The sequence below is a fragment of the Lynx rufus genome, unplaced genomic scaffold, assembly GCF_022079265.1.
Source record: "Lynx rufus isolate CCGP_SWC_20201006 ecotype Redwood Valley unplaced genomic scaffold, mLynRuf1.p SCAF_6, whole genome shotgun sequence".
Lineage (NCBI taxonomy): Eukaryota > Metazoa > Chordata > Mammalia > Carnivora > Felidae > Lynx > Lynx rufus.
In genome coordinates, this window is record NW_025814878.1 from 29,266,125 (window position 1) to 29,282,576 (window position 16,452).

Consider the following 16,452-nt stretch of genomic DNA (forward strand, 5'->3'; position numbering starts at 1 on the left):
CTTCAGTGGCCCTTCCTGGTGTGGCCATTCCCAGGGCACCTAGCCAGGTTTTCAAATTTCTGCAGAACATTTTCTTCATAGTACCAAACATTTTAGAATTACTTTAAGGCTTCCCTATTTATGGGTTACCTCCTTGACTAAAAGTCAAGCTGTAAGAGAGCAGGAACTTGGTCTGTTTTGCTCTTCACTTTATATCCAGCTCTTAGAACGATGCCTAACTACTAGCAAATATTGACTGAATGTTCAATAAATGATTAAACAATTACCCAACACGTCTTGCCAACCTTGTTACCATTCTTATTGCCTATTTTTCTATAAACACTTCCAGAAAGAGCTTTTGTTTTATTGTTCCTTAACCTCTCTCGAATTATCTAAAATAAATCCAGCCTCTAAGAGTCAGTTCCTACCTAACCTTCTTTATGAAGCCATCCCTAACTGTTTTGGCTCATGCTTTCCTTTCTTACATTTCCTTTTCTTTCTTTCTTTTTTTTTTTTTTTGCTCTTAAAAGTTTTCTTTTAATATGCCATGAGATATCTTGATTATATATTTTCCAAGATACTTTTCCAGCTGCATCTTTCAATTCTTCCAAAAGATTTTACCAGTCTATCCAATGTAATACAAGATGCTGCATTATACTTCTGTCCTCCTCTTTTTGAAAGCAATACAATCCTAATGACATCAATGGTCATACATTCTTATCTAATTAGGAAAAATATTTACAAACATCAGAAACACAGTTCTGAAACATCTGTATTACTTCTGAACTGAATTGGCATTTCCTGGCTTTAAAGAAAGGCAGCAGTTTTAAGCTTGTGACTTGCTGATGAACACATTTCTGGTGAGGGAAAGGGAAGGGGAGTGAATGTGGCATTTCTCCGTTGGCCTCAAAGTGCTAAATTTCACAAAGGGATACATCCAAAGCAAATATGCAATGGTGATTTTTAAAACTTTTATTGCAACACAACAATGAAGTAAACAGTAGACACCTCCCATTTTGTTTCCTAAAACAAACCAAAAAAACACGTAAACAGAGAGATAATTCTGCCTATTCTTGTACAGATCCTCACATTCAATGATCAAAAAAAGTTTATATGTCAGTAATTATTTACATTTTAAGAAGTTCCTCTTCTCTCCTTTCCCCCCAACCCCACCAACTATTTAACTTGAAAGAATCGGCTTTCTTACACATTAACTTTATACATATTTGAAGAAGCAACGATAACTATCAATAACTTGACATTTCTGTTTACAGCTGATCCAATTTCTTTCAATTTCACAAAGCCATTATCAAGGGCTCCCACAAAATAGAGACCGTAGGTTCTAGGTAGCAAAGATTCTTTCAGAAATCAATGTTAAGTCAAAGAAATATAAAGCAGGGCATTACACTAAATTTTTGGATCCAATACACTAAAAAAGGTGACACCCAGAAAAAGTTACCTAGTTTTTTATAGAAGAAATAATGACCTGTAAAAAATCTAATTTCTGGTTGTGTAATAGTTTACACACTATATGGATTTGTGGCATCTGCTAATTAAAGCAGACATGTACTGTATATATATCTGCCCTATATCCCCACCCCCAACAATCTCTATACCTTACACCAAGTATTGTGGCGATCAGCCCAAGTCCCTTTCAATCTTCATCAAAGTTTTGCTGTAGAAGGAAACTGACCTCCAAGTTCTTATTCTTCTCCCAAGCAAAATATGCTCACATTACAAGTCCTTTGGGAGATCCTAGTACCTGTAATCTTTCTATACCTTCTCATTCCTGAGGTATTACCTGAATGTAGTTCACAGGACCACTTCCACCTTCTGCAACTCCTCCCGGACACCTCCACCCCCTCCTCCTCAACTACCCGCTACTTGAACTGGTTCACCGACCACCTGAATAAAATGCTCCTGGTGTTGGCTAATTTGCTGCAGTAGTTGAGAATTTTCTTGACCTATTGTAGCAGTGCTAGAAACAGGGAAGAAGTTTGTTGAATAATTTGCCTCAGCTGTTGAAACTAAGGCTTATCTGCAAAACTTCAAGGGGATGTCCTCCAAAACGTGTAGGCATTGCTGCAGGTGCAGCCATTGAACACTGAGGAGCCCCAGGACTAGCCACCAGAGGGGGAGCAACCACAGCCTGACTTCCTCTACCTCCGGGATTCCCATAAAAAGGTGTTCCACTGCTCTGTCAGGGTGGTGGAGACTGGCTCTCAGGGCCGCAATTATTTGCTGGCCTCCACAGCCTATGAACATGACCTCAGTTACCACAGCCCATAGACATGACTCAGTTATCACGGTCTCACAAGACTGACCCTCACACGTGCACTGGTTGCATTTTCACAGAGGTTTGACCAAGGGGCGCCTGGGTGGCTCAGTCGGTTAAGCGCCCAATTCTATTCTGGCTCAAGTCATGATCTCATGATTGGCGAGTTTGAGCCCCACGTGGGGCTCTGCGCTGACAGCATGGAGCCTGCTTGAGATTCTCTCTCTGCCCCTTCCCCACTCTAGTGCTCTCTCTCTCTCTCTCTCTCTCTCTCTCAAAATAAAATAAACTTAAAAGAATGTTTGGCCAAGAAGAATCTCCTGATGTACCATCCAGTCGATGTTGGGCTAGTAGCCACTGGTGTTTCTGCTGGCTTCTCTGCAGGTGTTTCTTGTTTCATCGCTGGAAGGTTTCCGGCTCAGAAGATGCTTGTTAATGCTGGAATGAGGAATTCAGGTGTGGGAGTGGGAGCCAAAGTAGGGTGGGAGTGGGGGTGGGGACCTGAGCCCCAGCCAGTGCTGTGGAGGAGCTAATTGTGGCGAGGTGGCAGGATGTGACTGCTGGGCTGTGGCTGGTGCTGGTGCCGTCACTGCTTTGGGTTTTGCCACCATAACTACCACAAGGGTTTTCCATCAACTTCATTTTCTTTTACAGCAGTATCATCAGGAAGGACCTTGCCTGAATAGTTATTCCTATGGGAAAGACTTCGTTCCCCTTTTCCGACTCAATCTCCTCCTCCAGTGCTTCCACAGTCTCCCCTGCATTGACATCAATCCTGCTGCTGGAGGGTCTTCCGGGTGACCCACATGGTGCCGCCAGGCAGCTCTGTGCCCAGCCTGCTCTGGGTGCTGGCTACTTGGCGGAACCCTCTTTCGGATTTTCAAACACAACTATCATGATCACCATTCATGACTATTTAGCGTAATAATTTTGATTTTTTTTAATGTTTATTCATTTTTTGAAAGACAGAGACAGAGTGCAAGCAGGGGTGGGGCAGAGAGAGAGCGAGACAGAGAATCTGAAGCAGGCTCCAGGCTCTGAGCTGTCAGCACAGAGCCCCACGTGGGGCTCGAACTCATGAACCGCGAGATCATGACCTGAGCCAAGGTTGGATGCTCAACCGACTGAGCCACCCAGGCGCCCCATAGGGTAATTATTTTGCTAGGTGTTTTGCCTTATCTATCTAAACTCTTTGGGGCTAAGGCTATGTCTTACCTCTTTTTATTTCTCAGAGTTTCAGGCAGAGTAGGTATTGGGTGATTAGCTGATATAATAATAATCAAACCAACTACAAATTCCTTGGAAGTTCTAAAGCCTGTTGGAGGGGAAAGAATCTCTCTCTCTATGCCTTCCCATTACCACTCAAACTGGCCATATGCCAGGTGCTATGCTTGCCAGCGAATGTGAATGGCTGGCCAGTTTCTGGGCATTTTTCAGAGCCTAATAGGAAGCTTGTGCTCAAGAGCTGCAGCTGAGTGCTGAGGACGAGAGCCAGGCAGGAGAGCCTCCAGTCCCAACCACACTACATCCTTGTACTGGGCCCACGATCATTAAACAGTGGCCTGCGATCACACACCAAGTACTACGCTGGTGAGGGCAGTGTTGGGGTTGGGAGCAGGGAGAACTCTTTAGGGCCAGCACAGTGCTTACTAAGGAAGAAGACGGCCTTCCCTTTCAGAGTCTAGAAGAGCTGCCTCTCTTGGCTGTGCTCCAGGAGAGGAGGAAATGTGAGGTTCTTGGCCAAAAAAAAAAAAAAAAAAAAAAAAAAAAAAGGCATTGACTTACAGTATTAGCACTCTAAAAGAGGAATTACTCAGGCTCAACTGTATCTTGGATTGATATGTGTGTTCAGAAGGACTTATAATACTCTCTTGTGTCTCATTTACTCTTCCTGCCTCTAAAGATACACAGAGGACATGATCCCTCTTTTTATACTGGTGGAAATGAAGGTATGGAAAGGTTAAGTGACATATCTGAACTCGTACATACAGGGAATTGGGGGCAAAACACAAATTTTCCATCTCACAGCTTTATATTTTGTCTGTATCAAACCCTAACTTATATTTGGCTAACATCCAGGAAGGTTAGGAAAATATATGAAAAAAGTTGAGTATTCTGGGTTGGAGGAGGGGCACTCCTTAAGTTTAGGTAGTACTTTAAATGTATAATCTCTAGGGTTTAGTAGATTAACATATTTAAGAATCCATATCAGAACATCATAGAGACATATTTTTAAAAGTCATGTCTTATTACACAGTAATTAGGCTGAAGAGTCACCCTTGTCAAAACCACCCATGAGAGACTCCATAAAGGAAGCTTATGACAAATGCACTATCAGCTATGGGGAGTGGTGATAGATGGCGGTATCATTGTAAAAGCTAAATTCACAAAAGTTTCATCCAGGACAGGCTATTGATAATGTTACAGATGAATGCTAAATACTACATGATAGGAGCTATCTATATGATTCAGTTTGGTTCTTCTTGTATTTTATTAAATTACCATTCCATTCCCTTGTCATCTTCCCTGATATGCACTCTTATCTTGTCCTTTGAATATTTGACAAATGTCTTCTCATTTATCCTACTATGTTGTACAATCTTCCTTTCATTCTCTGTCTGTGATTTTCTCATTTTTACATCCTCTTACCTCAGTTCTACAATCTTTCCAGTGTTCTTTTCTAAATGATGCCTTAAGCAATACCTTGTGTTTCTCTCTTACTTTTGATTACCTTTTTTTACTTTCAAGTTCACTAAACTGGGTATTTTTTTCCCTTCTATTTTTCTTCTTCTTTTTTTCCTTTTTCTTTTTTTTTAAAGAGTATTTATATTAAGCAGCACGCATTACCATTAGGCACGCATTAATTTACTTCTGAACAACGTACCTGTTACTTTCTCGCCTTAGCTCAAGCAGTTTTCACTGTGCCTCTTGAAATCTGCACATAATTTTCTTGGTTGGATATTACTAGTGTCTTTCATTTTCTGCCTTCTTTATGTTAAAGCTAGAATCTAATGGGGCAAATCTGACTAGCGAAAAGACAACATTGCTTAGATGCCATCCACTTTTGCATTTGCAGACTTATATGGCTTCCTGCTAAAATTAAATTTCAGATCTAATCATTTATATGCTATTCTCAAGGGTCATTTTCAAAAACTACTGGTTTTGTATGTCTAAGTGTTGGTGAAGTACTCCTCAGGCAAGCTATTACACAACACAAGAGGAAACAGGGAAAAGCCAAGTGACCCTGTGGAATGGTAATAAGTGAGTTCTATGTAATTTCTCCCTAAATATTTCAGGTGTCAATTTTGAAAGTTCCAAACCAAACAAGTATCATGTGTTATACAATTTCTCTCTCTTTTAAAATATAATAGCAGAAATTAAAAAAAAAACACTGTTGTCAACTTAAACCTTTTAAAAATATAAACAAGGTAAACATACAAAATTGTTGGCACTTAAAAAATTTAAAAACTAGTTTCATTATTTTAGAAACAATTTTTCTTTAAATTTGATTTAAAAATAGGCAGTAAAAGACAATGCAAATAAAGCTAAGTTTTGATATTTTATATAATTCAGTCTATTAGCATTCTCCCCTTGTAGATAAACATTTAGGAGATGTTTTTCAAAGGAAGTAAAATATCCAACTCAATATAAATATACATATATGCCTGATTTTAGTGTGTTTTACACATATTAAAAATCAATGCTTATTTTGAGTTTTTATACCTGTCAGCCAGTTGTTCAAGTGCTATTATTTAAATTATTCACAATTAACTAAATATTACTGAACTATGTGCATGATATTGGTGATAGCATGGTGAGAAAAAATATTTAGAAGACATACTTCCTACCTTTTTGGAACTCATAGTCTGGAGGAGTAGAAAAGTATTTGCTGAGTGATCATGAAAATAAATTTATATAATTACAAACTGAAGAAAAAACACAGTAGTATAAGCCAGTTATAGGAAGAGTCTCACCACACCTTAAATGTAACTCATAAGGAAGGGTTCCATGAGCTGAGGTTTTGAAGGGTTCATTGGAATTAACAGAAGTTAACAACATATAGGAGAAGGTGACTTACTTCAAAGGCTAAAGAAAACATATATGGAAAGGCTCTATGGTGGTGGGATGAGGTAACTGAAGGGCAGTATGGCTGGAGTGCAGACGTCCAGAAGCACAAGTAGTGGGAGATGCAGCCAAAGATAGGATTTGGGGCTTTAACCAAAGAGCAATGAGAAGTTGGGAGGATGAGTTTAAGCACTAGGGTGACATAGTCAAATTTGGAATAGCAAAAGTGCATTCTGGCTACACTGTAGAGAATAGAATGGAAGGAAAACAGGAGTAAAAGCAAAAGGAATAGGTAGAAAGCCAATATGTTAATTCCAAACTAAAGGTTACAGAGATCGAATGAGAGCTGGTTAGCGGAGATGAAATCCATACAAGAAGGGGAACCTCCTGCATTTGGTAATAAGTTGAATAAGTGGGGGTACAGTGAGGAAGAAAAAGGACCAAGAAAAATTCCTAGCTTTCTGGCTTATATGTTCAGTGCATCAGATAACCAGACTGTGAGCTGGGGGAGAGATGAGGCTGGGGAGTTAAGCAAGAATCACATCACATCACAACGGGAGAGCATTATATGTCATATTGAACAAAATGGAGAGCTGTTGTAGAATTTGAAGGAAAGTGACATGATCAGATCCGTGATTCAGAGAGTTTACTCTGTCATATGAATAATAATTGTAGTCAAATATGGCTTAGAGAGAGAGAGGTCATACAAGGAAACTGAATTGGATTGGGTTGAAAATGGTTTATATACACAATGGAATACTACGTGGCAATGAGAAAGAATGAAATATGGCCTTTTGTAGCAATGTGGAATAAACTGGAAAGTGTTATGCTAAGTGAAATAAGTCATACAGAGAAAGACAGATACCATATGTTTTCACTCTTATGTGGATCCTGAGAAACTTAACAGAAGACCATGGGGGAGAGGAAGGGAAAAAAAAAGGTTAGAGAGGGAGGGAGCCAAAATATAAGAGACTCTTGAAAACTGAGAACAAACTGAGGGTTGATGGGGGGTGGAAGGGGAGGGTGGGTGATGGGGACTGAGGAGGGCACCTGGTGGGATGAGCACTGGGTGTTGTATGGAAACCAACTTGACAATAAATTTCATATTAAAAAAAGAAAATGAAGACAGAGTAAAAGGTAACTCATTCATTTTGTGGGGGACTGCCTAATATTGGAGGAAAAATCGCTGAGATGCTCTAAACAGGAGGAAGTATGTGTTTTAAGAGAAGATGGTAAGTTTAAGTTGAAATGTCCTGTTGGCAGTTAGGTTTCTAGGACTGAAGCAGGAAAATAAAGTCTGTCTTGAAAATATAAATTTCTTTTTTTTTGAGAGAGAGAGAAAACACACCCATGAGTGCGGGGGAGTGGGAAAGAGGAGAAGGAGGGAGAGAGAGAATCCACACAGAATGCGGAGTCTGACGTGGGGCCTGATTCCATGGCCCTGGAATCATGACCTGAGCCAAAATCAACAGTTGGATGCACAACTGACTGAGCTACCCAGGTGCCCCAAAATATCGATTTTTGAATCATCAGCATACACATGGCAATTAAAGGCCAAAGAAAGAATTTACACATGAGAAGAGATGTAGATTGATGACTGGACCCCAAGGAAACCAACTTTTAAGGGATGGACAGAGTAAGAGACAGAATAAAAGAACAGAGAATTAAAAGAAAAATAGAGGAGGATATGTCAAGAAGGAAGGAAAGGTCAAGAGTGGCAATTGCTACAGGAGGTTCAAGTAAATTAAAGTTTTCATTGAATTCAGTGACCAATTTGTCATTGGTTATCTTGTAGAAATAGTTCAGTAGCAGGCAGAGAGAGGAAATCTAATTTTCAGTGGAGTGAGAAGTTAGTGAAGACTTGTTCCCAAGTTTTCAAAAAAATTTGGCTGTGAAACAGAAGAGGGAGCTAAGAGCAGCTGCTATAGAGGTATTTGGAGTTGTTATCAAAAAACATCTCAGTATTCCACACATATTGTAGGGCAGTTCAAATATGATTCCTGTGCTCAAGGAACTTATATTCCAAGAGGGAAATCACATGGCAATAAGTCAAAATACACTGCAAGAGATAGAGGATTATGTAATATTTTGCCTATGTAGTATTTGCACACTCACAAAATTATATAAAATAAATGATAAGTGTTAGTTTGGGGAAGAATATGATTCTCTTTACCAAGGTCATTATAAAACTAGATTGCTCCATGAAAAAATGAGCACAACACATATAAGCACTTGAAAGAGAGAGGGCAACACACACACCAGCTATGTAGGATGAGACTCACCAAATGCTTGAAGAAATCTAAAGAATATGTTAGTCCTAAAGTGCCTGGTTGGCCACCAAAGCAGAAGAAAAGAAGCATCAAAAACATCAACTATACAAGTGAAAGAACTTTCCAGAGGAAAGGGAACTGGAACTATCAGGTGATTATAAGCCCACAGTAATTTTCAATCTTGGCTGACATCAGAATCATCCAAAGAGTTCTTGAAAATCCCAGTGCACTTACTGCACCTCAGGCCAATTATATCACAGCCCCTTTGGGGGTGAGACTCGGCCCCAGGTAACTCCAGTATGGGCCCCTAGTTTAAGGCACTGTCTCCTTTAATGTAGGCAATGGAAATCATGGCTACTGCACTTCTCAGATTCTGGTCCCAAACGCTGGCTGGGTGATAAGGCTGTAAGATGAAGGTACTGATGGTCTTAGGCTGATACTATTGGATATTTCCAATATCCAGTATCGTATCTTATAGAAATGATGCCATGTGTATCAATTCACCTTCGGATTATTAAGCAGCTTGACCATGGGGAACGAACTGATCATGAAGACTTGAGTATCTAAGGTCTCCATGAGAGTTATGTTTCTAATTATAAATGTGATAGAGATAAGATTAATTCATAAATGAGGATTTCCATTTTTCTCCTCATCCTCACATTATCAAGGAGATCTTTGCTTTCAGCAGTCTTATTTCTAGGCTTTTTGTGTTATAAAATCTAAAGAATTCACAGATAAAAATGGTCTTGCAGTGTGGTAAGAGGAAAAGGAATAACTTTACAGTAGACGAATCTGGCAAACATTACCTCAGCCATGTGATCAAGATCACCATCAGTATAATAAGACATATTGATTGCATGTGTTCTTAATTTGATGTGATACAGATGCTACTTTACCTCTTTGGTCTTTCCCACAAAAACCCATAACTCCATACTCCATATTTTGATCACAAAAACATGAGGCAAAATCCAACTGAGGGACACCCCACAAATTATATGTACTTGTCAAAACTATCAAAATCATCAAAAACAAGGAAAGTCTAAATCGCAGTGTATAGTCTAAGAAGACATGACTAAATGTAATGCAGTATCTTGGATGGGATTCTGGAATAATATAAAGACATTAAGTGAAAACTGAAGAAATCTGAGTAAAGTACAGTTTTTGGTTAATAATAATGGCTCAATACTAGTTCATTAGTTGTGATAGACATACCATACGAAGAAAGTAACAGTAGGGGAAACCAGGTATGGGTCCTGGAGGAAATCTCTGTCTTATCTTTGTAACTTTTCTATAAATCTAAAGCTATTCTAAAATAACAAGTTTATTTAAGAATGGTATTGGAAGTAACTGAAATTGGATCATAGACCTAATTGTAAAATACAAAACTATAAAGCACCTAGACAATACCACAGGAGAAAATACAGATGACCTTGAATATGGTGACAACATTTTAGATACAACACCAAAGGTATAATCCATGAAAGAAATAATTGATAAGTTAGACTTCATTAAAATTAAAAAGTTCTGTACTGTGAAAGATGCTGTCAAGAGAATGAGAAAGCAAACCACAGACTGGGGGGAAATATTTGCAAAAGACATATCTGAAAAAGGGCTATGATCCAAAATATACAAAGACCTCTTAAAGCTCAATAATAAGAAAACAACACAACTAAAAAAAAATGAGAAAAGACTTAGTCCATCTGGGTTGTCATAACAAAATACGATGCACTAGGTGGCTTATAAACAACCAAAGTTTATTTCTCATTGTTCTAGAGATTGGGAAGTACAAGATCAAGTCCCCAGCAGATTCGGTGTCTGGTGAGGACTCACTTCCTGGTGTCATTTTTCACTGTGTCTTCATATGGCAAGGAGGGGGAAAAGAATCTCTCTTTTATAGGAGTTCCTTTAGTAAGAGCACTGATTCCATTCATGAGGGCTCCACATTCATGAACTAATCACTTCTCAAAGGCTTCGCCTCCTATTATCATCATCCTGGCAGTTAGAACGTCAACATAGGAATTTTGGAAGTGACGAAACACTCAGACCATAGTGAAGATCTGAACAGACATCTCACCAAAGATGATGAACATACAGATAGCAAATAAACATATGAAAAAAATGCTTGGCATCATATATCATTAGGGAACTATAAATTAAAACAAGGAGATACAGCTCTATACCTATTAGAATGGCCAAAATTCAAAACACTGACACCACCAAATTCTGGGGAGGATGTGGAACAATTGGAACTCTTCTTCATTGCTGGTGAGATGCAAAATGGTGCCGCCAATTTGGAGGATAGTTTGGTGATTTCTTACAAAATGAAACACACTTTACTATATGATCCACCAATTCAGCTCCTTGGTATTTACAAAAATGTATTGAAAACTTATGTATGCAAATGTATATAGTAGCTTTATTCGTATTGCCAAAACTTGGAAGCAACCCAGATGTCCTTTAGTAGCTGAATGGCTAAATAAACTGTGGTACAATCAGACAATGGAAAATATTATTCAGCGCTAAAAAAGAAATGAGCAATCAAGCCATGAAAAGAGACGGAGGAAACTTAAATGGATCCTACTAAGTGCAAGAAGCCAGTGTGAAAAGGCTACATACTGTATGATTCCAACTATACGATACTCTGCAAAAGATGAAACTACAGAGACAGTAAAAAGATCAGTTTTGCAGTAGTTTGAGAGGAGGGGTTGTGAGTAGTTGGAGCATAGAGTGTTTTTAGGGCAGTGAAACTATTCTGTATGATCCTATAGTGGTGGAGACAGGTCATTAAACACTTGTCAAAACCCATAGAATGTACACCATGAGGGAACCCAAAAGTCAACTATGAACGTTTAGTGATAATGATGTGTCAGTGTAGCTTCATTTATTGTAACAAATGTACCCCTCTGGGAATGGGGGGTGTTAATAATGGGGGAGGATATGTATGTGTAGGATTGGGGGTATATAGTAATACTCTGTACTTTCAATCAACTTTGATTTTATTTTACGCTTATTTATTTTGAGAGAGAGAGAAAAAGAGACAGCATGATCAGGGGAGGGGCAGAGAGAGAGAAGAGGACACAGGATCTGGAACGGGCTCAGCAGAGAGCCTGATGTGGGGCTCGAACTCACAAATGGTAAGATCATGACCTGAGCCGAAGTCAGAGGCTTAAGTGACTGAGCCACCCAGGTGCCCCTCAGCTTTGCTTTTAACCTTAAACTTTTCTAACATATAAAGTCTATTTTTAAAATTTTATTCACTATTGGAGAGTCTGCTGAAGAGATGAAATGATGTAGGCTAACACATAAAGGTATGACTTTCCTAGTAAAATATTTATGTTTCCAGGCTTAGATCATTAGGCTGTAATCAGATCATTGAGATAATAATTGTGTCAGGCTTGTTTATACCTCTATCCCCAGTGTCTGTCATTCTGACAGAGTACCTAGACCATGGTAGATGCCCAATAAGTATTGATAAAATGAATGAATAAATGAAGTGTCCCCGGTTCCATGGAATATTCCCTAATTAACATAACAAGATTAACTTATTTCATTTGCATGTGTTTCTCAGGTGCATTTCTTGTTCCTCTTTTTATTTAATGTTTTATTATATATTTGCATGCAGTTGTCCCATATTACTCTCCATACATTTAAATACATATGTATACACACACATATACACACATGCACACACACACAAACTAGATTCAAGTTCATTGAAGACAAAGACAGCTTCATTTGTGTCTTTCGTCTGTAAACACCCAGCTTGGGCGAACATTCAGAAGTGCTTGTTGAATTGAGTTTACTTTGCTGTGATTGGTTTAAAATTTCTTATTTATTTGTATTTACATAACAAATACAAAAGTATTAACTATTAAATTAATAGGAGATAAGTGTACATTAATCTAATTAATACTAACTACATCTGGCAAGAAACCCTATTCTGTATCTTGCTGGTACAAGATTCTGAAAAAGTGTTTAATATGCTATTTGTGATATCAAGGCCATTGTTTAGTGTTCTGTGCTCAGAAGCTGATTTGATTTCCCTACAGAAATTTTCCTAAACCCTGTAGCATGCTTGTGTGGTGGAAACTGTACTAGGCCAATGGGAATCTGGAGCCTAGGTTCCACTTAGGTTCCTGAGTCTAGTGAATTATGTAGCCATAGGTAATTCATTTCACTGTCACAACGTGAGGTATCTGTTCTTAAACAAATAAAGAAGAAATGAACTAGATAATATGTAAGAGCTTCTAGCTCCAATATTCTTTGCCATTTAAAGCTCTTAGATAATCCGACTGAATGCCTAAATTACAGGTCAGTTTTCTGTTCATGCAGTTTTCTGGCCACAAGATGGCGAAATTTTGTTGTTTTCTTTATTCTCTAACAGCAAAAAAGAAATTTTACCCTTTTGCAGTTTTGAAAGTTGAAAACACCCAATTCCTTAAAAAGTCTGATAAATGTAACACGGACTTTACATTCTAACTTTTAAAAGGGTCTTAAATGCTTTGGATTTTCACAATAAAGATTTCCTCTTTTGTGTAGGAATACTGATTTAGACTATTTCTATACAAATGCAAATACCCCGTGATGAGATCAAAGCGTCTGTAAGTATTTTCATTTGTTTTTCTTTTCCCTTACATAGTCAAAGACAGTGCTGTTGGAATTCAGAATTGATAAAGACTTTACATGCGACTGGGTTGAGTTTTCAAAATACACTGTCACTCTGGTATTTTTAGCCTTTGTCCTTGACACTGTCCAAGTTTCACAAACTTCTTTGATGCTAAGTTTTTCTTTGAGGAAGCAGTGGCAGATCAAAATACATTTACTTCGTGCACCAAATTGGGAATTAGAGACAAGATTTGCATTTCAGAAATGTGATGTAATTTTCATTAACATATAGGGTCTATCTGCTTTAAGAGGATTCGTGGTCTTCCCAACTTACCCTGGTCAGAAGCTCATTCATTTCCATCACGAGTGTGTTCAGATTGCCTTCTGCCAATTGAATGAGCCTCTCTGGGGCTCGCTGAGGTGAGAGCAAATGCTGAAAAACATTTCCATAAACATTTTAGTAAATGGTTTTGCAGTGATCATGGGGTTGAACATTTAACAGAACAGTTTCCCTTTATATCCGAGGTATTTAGCCTTCTCACCTTCAAAGAAAAGATAAAGAAACCATTTCAATTGGGCACATATCTACAAAGTGCTATGCAGAAGAATATCCTGGCAAGTAATACAAATTGCAGTCATGTATTGAGATATTACTCTGTGCTAGGCTTTTTTGTTTTGTTTTGTTTTTTCACGTAATTCCTACAACAGTTGTATGAGGTAAATGCTATTTTGTCTTGTGTCTGAGCAAACTATGGCTCCAAGAAAGTTAAAACTTACACAAGACCACATGGCCAGTAAGGGGGATAGTCAAGATGAACCATGCATGATTGTTTCAGGCTCCCACTTCAACCAAACAGAGATACTGTTTACAAGAAAGAAAGAGAACAGGAGCCTTTGACAGAGGGACCTGGCCCGGCACTAACTAACTGGTCTGGCCTCAATATTGGAGGAGCTGGTCTGCCACTCACAGCAATGCTGTTTTCTTCTCCTGTTGAATGTAATCAATCTCACAGAACACTAATGCTAGACAGGGTCACTCTCTGACAGTGATGCATGAAAGAAAACATGAGACCGTTCCATAATCTTGTCTACACACAGACAAAAATCCATGGTCTCTGTGCAGACCACAAAAATACCAAAAATTCATTTGTTGTCAAATCTGAGTGACCACTGCCTCTTAAGAAAACATAGCGTTAGCCTCCCTTGTTCTTCCCTCCTTCTAGATAAGATTCATTAGAAGAATCAATTACCCCCAATTCCTAACCCAGCCCAAATCCCTGCTTCCTGAAACCTGCCCCCGAGCACCGAGCACAAACCCAAATACTCTAAGTCATTTCTACTACCCTCTTATTGAGACATGCCCCAATTCCCCAAGGTGTTCGGTGTCCCTAGTTGCAATGAGTCAATAAAGGCTCTGTTCTCTGTGGTCTCTGGCTGCAACCAGAGCAGTGACACAGGAAAGGGACTGAACAAAGAGGTAAAATATTACCATCTAAAAATATCGAAATAGGATACCAAGCATGTGGGTATTAAATAAATTGTAGAAGAAGAACAAAAACACAGAATCAAGAAAGGCTGGGCTTTAAGGAAAATCAAGGTTGTGTTGACCAGCACTCAGTCAGCCCTTGGGAAGTACTGTGTCACCTGGCTTAGGTGACAGCCACAGATTGGAACCTCTTCCCATAGGGCCTTTACTTCTTTATCTGGTGCTTATGTATTATTTTAAAAATTGCTTATGTCCTCCTGAAGTATTGGCTTTCCTAGTTTAGTTTCCTTTCTTTGTATTCCTTCCATGTACAGTAGGTCCCCCTCATCCACAGGGGAAACATCCAAAGATTCTCAGTGGATGCCTGAAACTGCTGATAATAAGGAACTCTGTATATACCATTTTTTCCTTATGTCTATGTACCTATGATAAAGTTTAATTTATAAATTAGGCACAGTAAGAAATTTACAACAATAATAAAATAGAACAGTTATAAAGACATACTGTAATTAAAGATATGTGAATGTAGTCTCTCTCTCTCTCTTTCTCAAAATATCTTGCTGGACTGTACTCACCCTTCTTGTGATGATGTGAGATGATAAAATGCCTACATAATGAGATGAAGTGAGGTGAATGACACAGGCACTGTCATGGAGCATTAGGCTACTTACTGACCTGGTGAGAAGTCAGAAGGAGTCTCATCTGCCTGTGAACCATGGTTGACTGTGGGTAACTGAAACCATGGATAAGGGGGAATAAGGAAAATAAATGACCAGCGTCTTCCTTATAAAACTCTTTACATTCCTGAATGCCAGGCCTACAAGGTAAACTCAGATTCCGCTGACTAGCTTTCAAGGTTGTCCTTCATATCACCCTGCTCCACTCCAGTTTCTAGCTTTATGTTTTACTAGCATGCTGCCTTCTGATATCAAACAGACAGGCCTTGTGAATTCCCAGCTCCGCCTCTGCTCACCTGCTCTCTTAGCCTCCATGACAAGAGCATGTATGAACCCAGGGCCAGGAGGGCCACATCACTGGCAGGCTTGGCCCTTCCAGGGAAGTCATTTTCTCTCTCTGAGCTTTACAAAGGTGGTTTCATCCTCATCAGCCCTAAAATTACAGTGGCCTCTATTCAAATCCTGGCTCTGCATTTAGTAGCTATGTGATCTTGTGTCTCTAACTTTTCTGTGCTTTAGTTTCCCTACCTGAAAACAAACAAACAAACAAACAAACCAAAATCAAAACATAAAAGATACTGTATTTCTTTCCTACTTCTTGGAGTTTCTGTAAGATTTATGTGTGATAATTCATGTAAGACTTTAGTCACTTAATTGCTTAGCACAGCATCAGTAAGTGTTAATCTCACTGTCATCACTATTGGTTTCTTCTTCTGGAAAAGAGGAATAATAATGCTTACCTTACAGGCCATGATCCAGATTACAGAATATATTCCCCTAGAAGAATATCTGCCAGTGCCTAGTGAATAAATCTTAGGTTTTTCCTCCAGTCCTTGCCAATATTTCTCTGCCTATTAAAACTGTGTCTATCCTTCAAGTTCCAACACAAATGATGCTCTCATTAATAATGCATTCCCTGGTTATTCTGAATATTACCCATTTCTCCAATCTTTGTAATCTATTGTAAATCAAATTTTTATAAAGCACACGGTGATTGTGCTGATTGTTTAATTATTGTTTTAAGTACATAGACTGTAAGCTTCCTGAGGGTAGTGACCACAGGATAGGAGTCATGAAACCCCCAGGGGACCAAGA

The 16,452-nt window shown here is 38.8% G+C and overlaps 1 protein-coding gene and 1 pseudogene across 1 annotated transcript in view; both read right to left on the reverse strand.

Moving 5' to 3' along the window:
• The window catches only part of LAMA2 (laminin subunit alpha 2), a 475,613-nt gene that overhangs the window by 139,522 nt on the left and 319,639 nt on the right, over positions 1 to 16,452 (reverse strand). The window contains exon 34 of the mRNA XM_047102999.1: positions 13,529 to 13,627. Coding sequence (XP_046958955.1) covers positions 13,529 to 13,627 — 99 coding nt within the window. The remainder of the gene's footprint in view (positions 1 to 13,528; positions 13,628 to 16,452) is intronic.
• LOC124528357 (UV excision repair protein RAD23 homolog B-like) lies at positions 1,634 to 3,062 on the reverse strand (annotated as a pseudogene).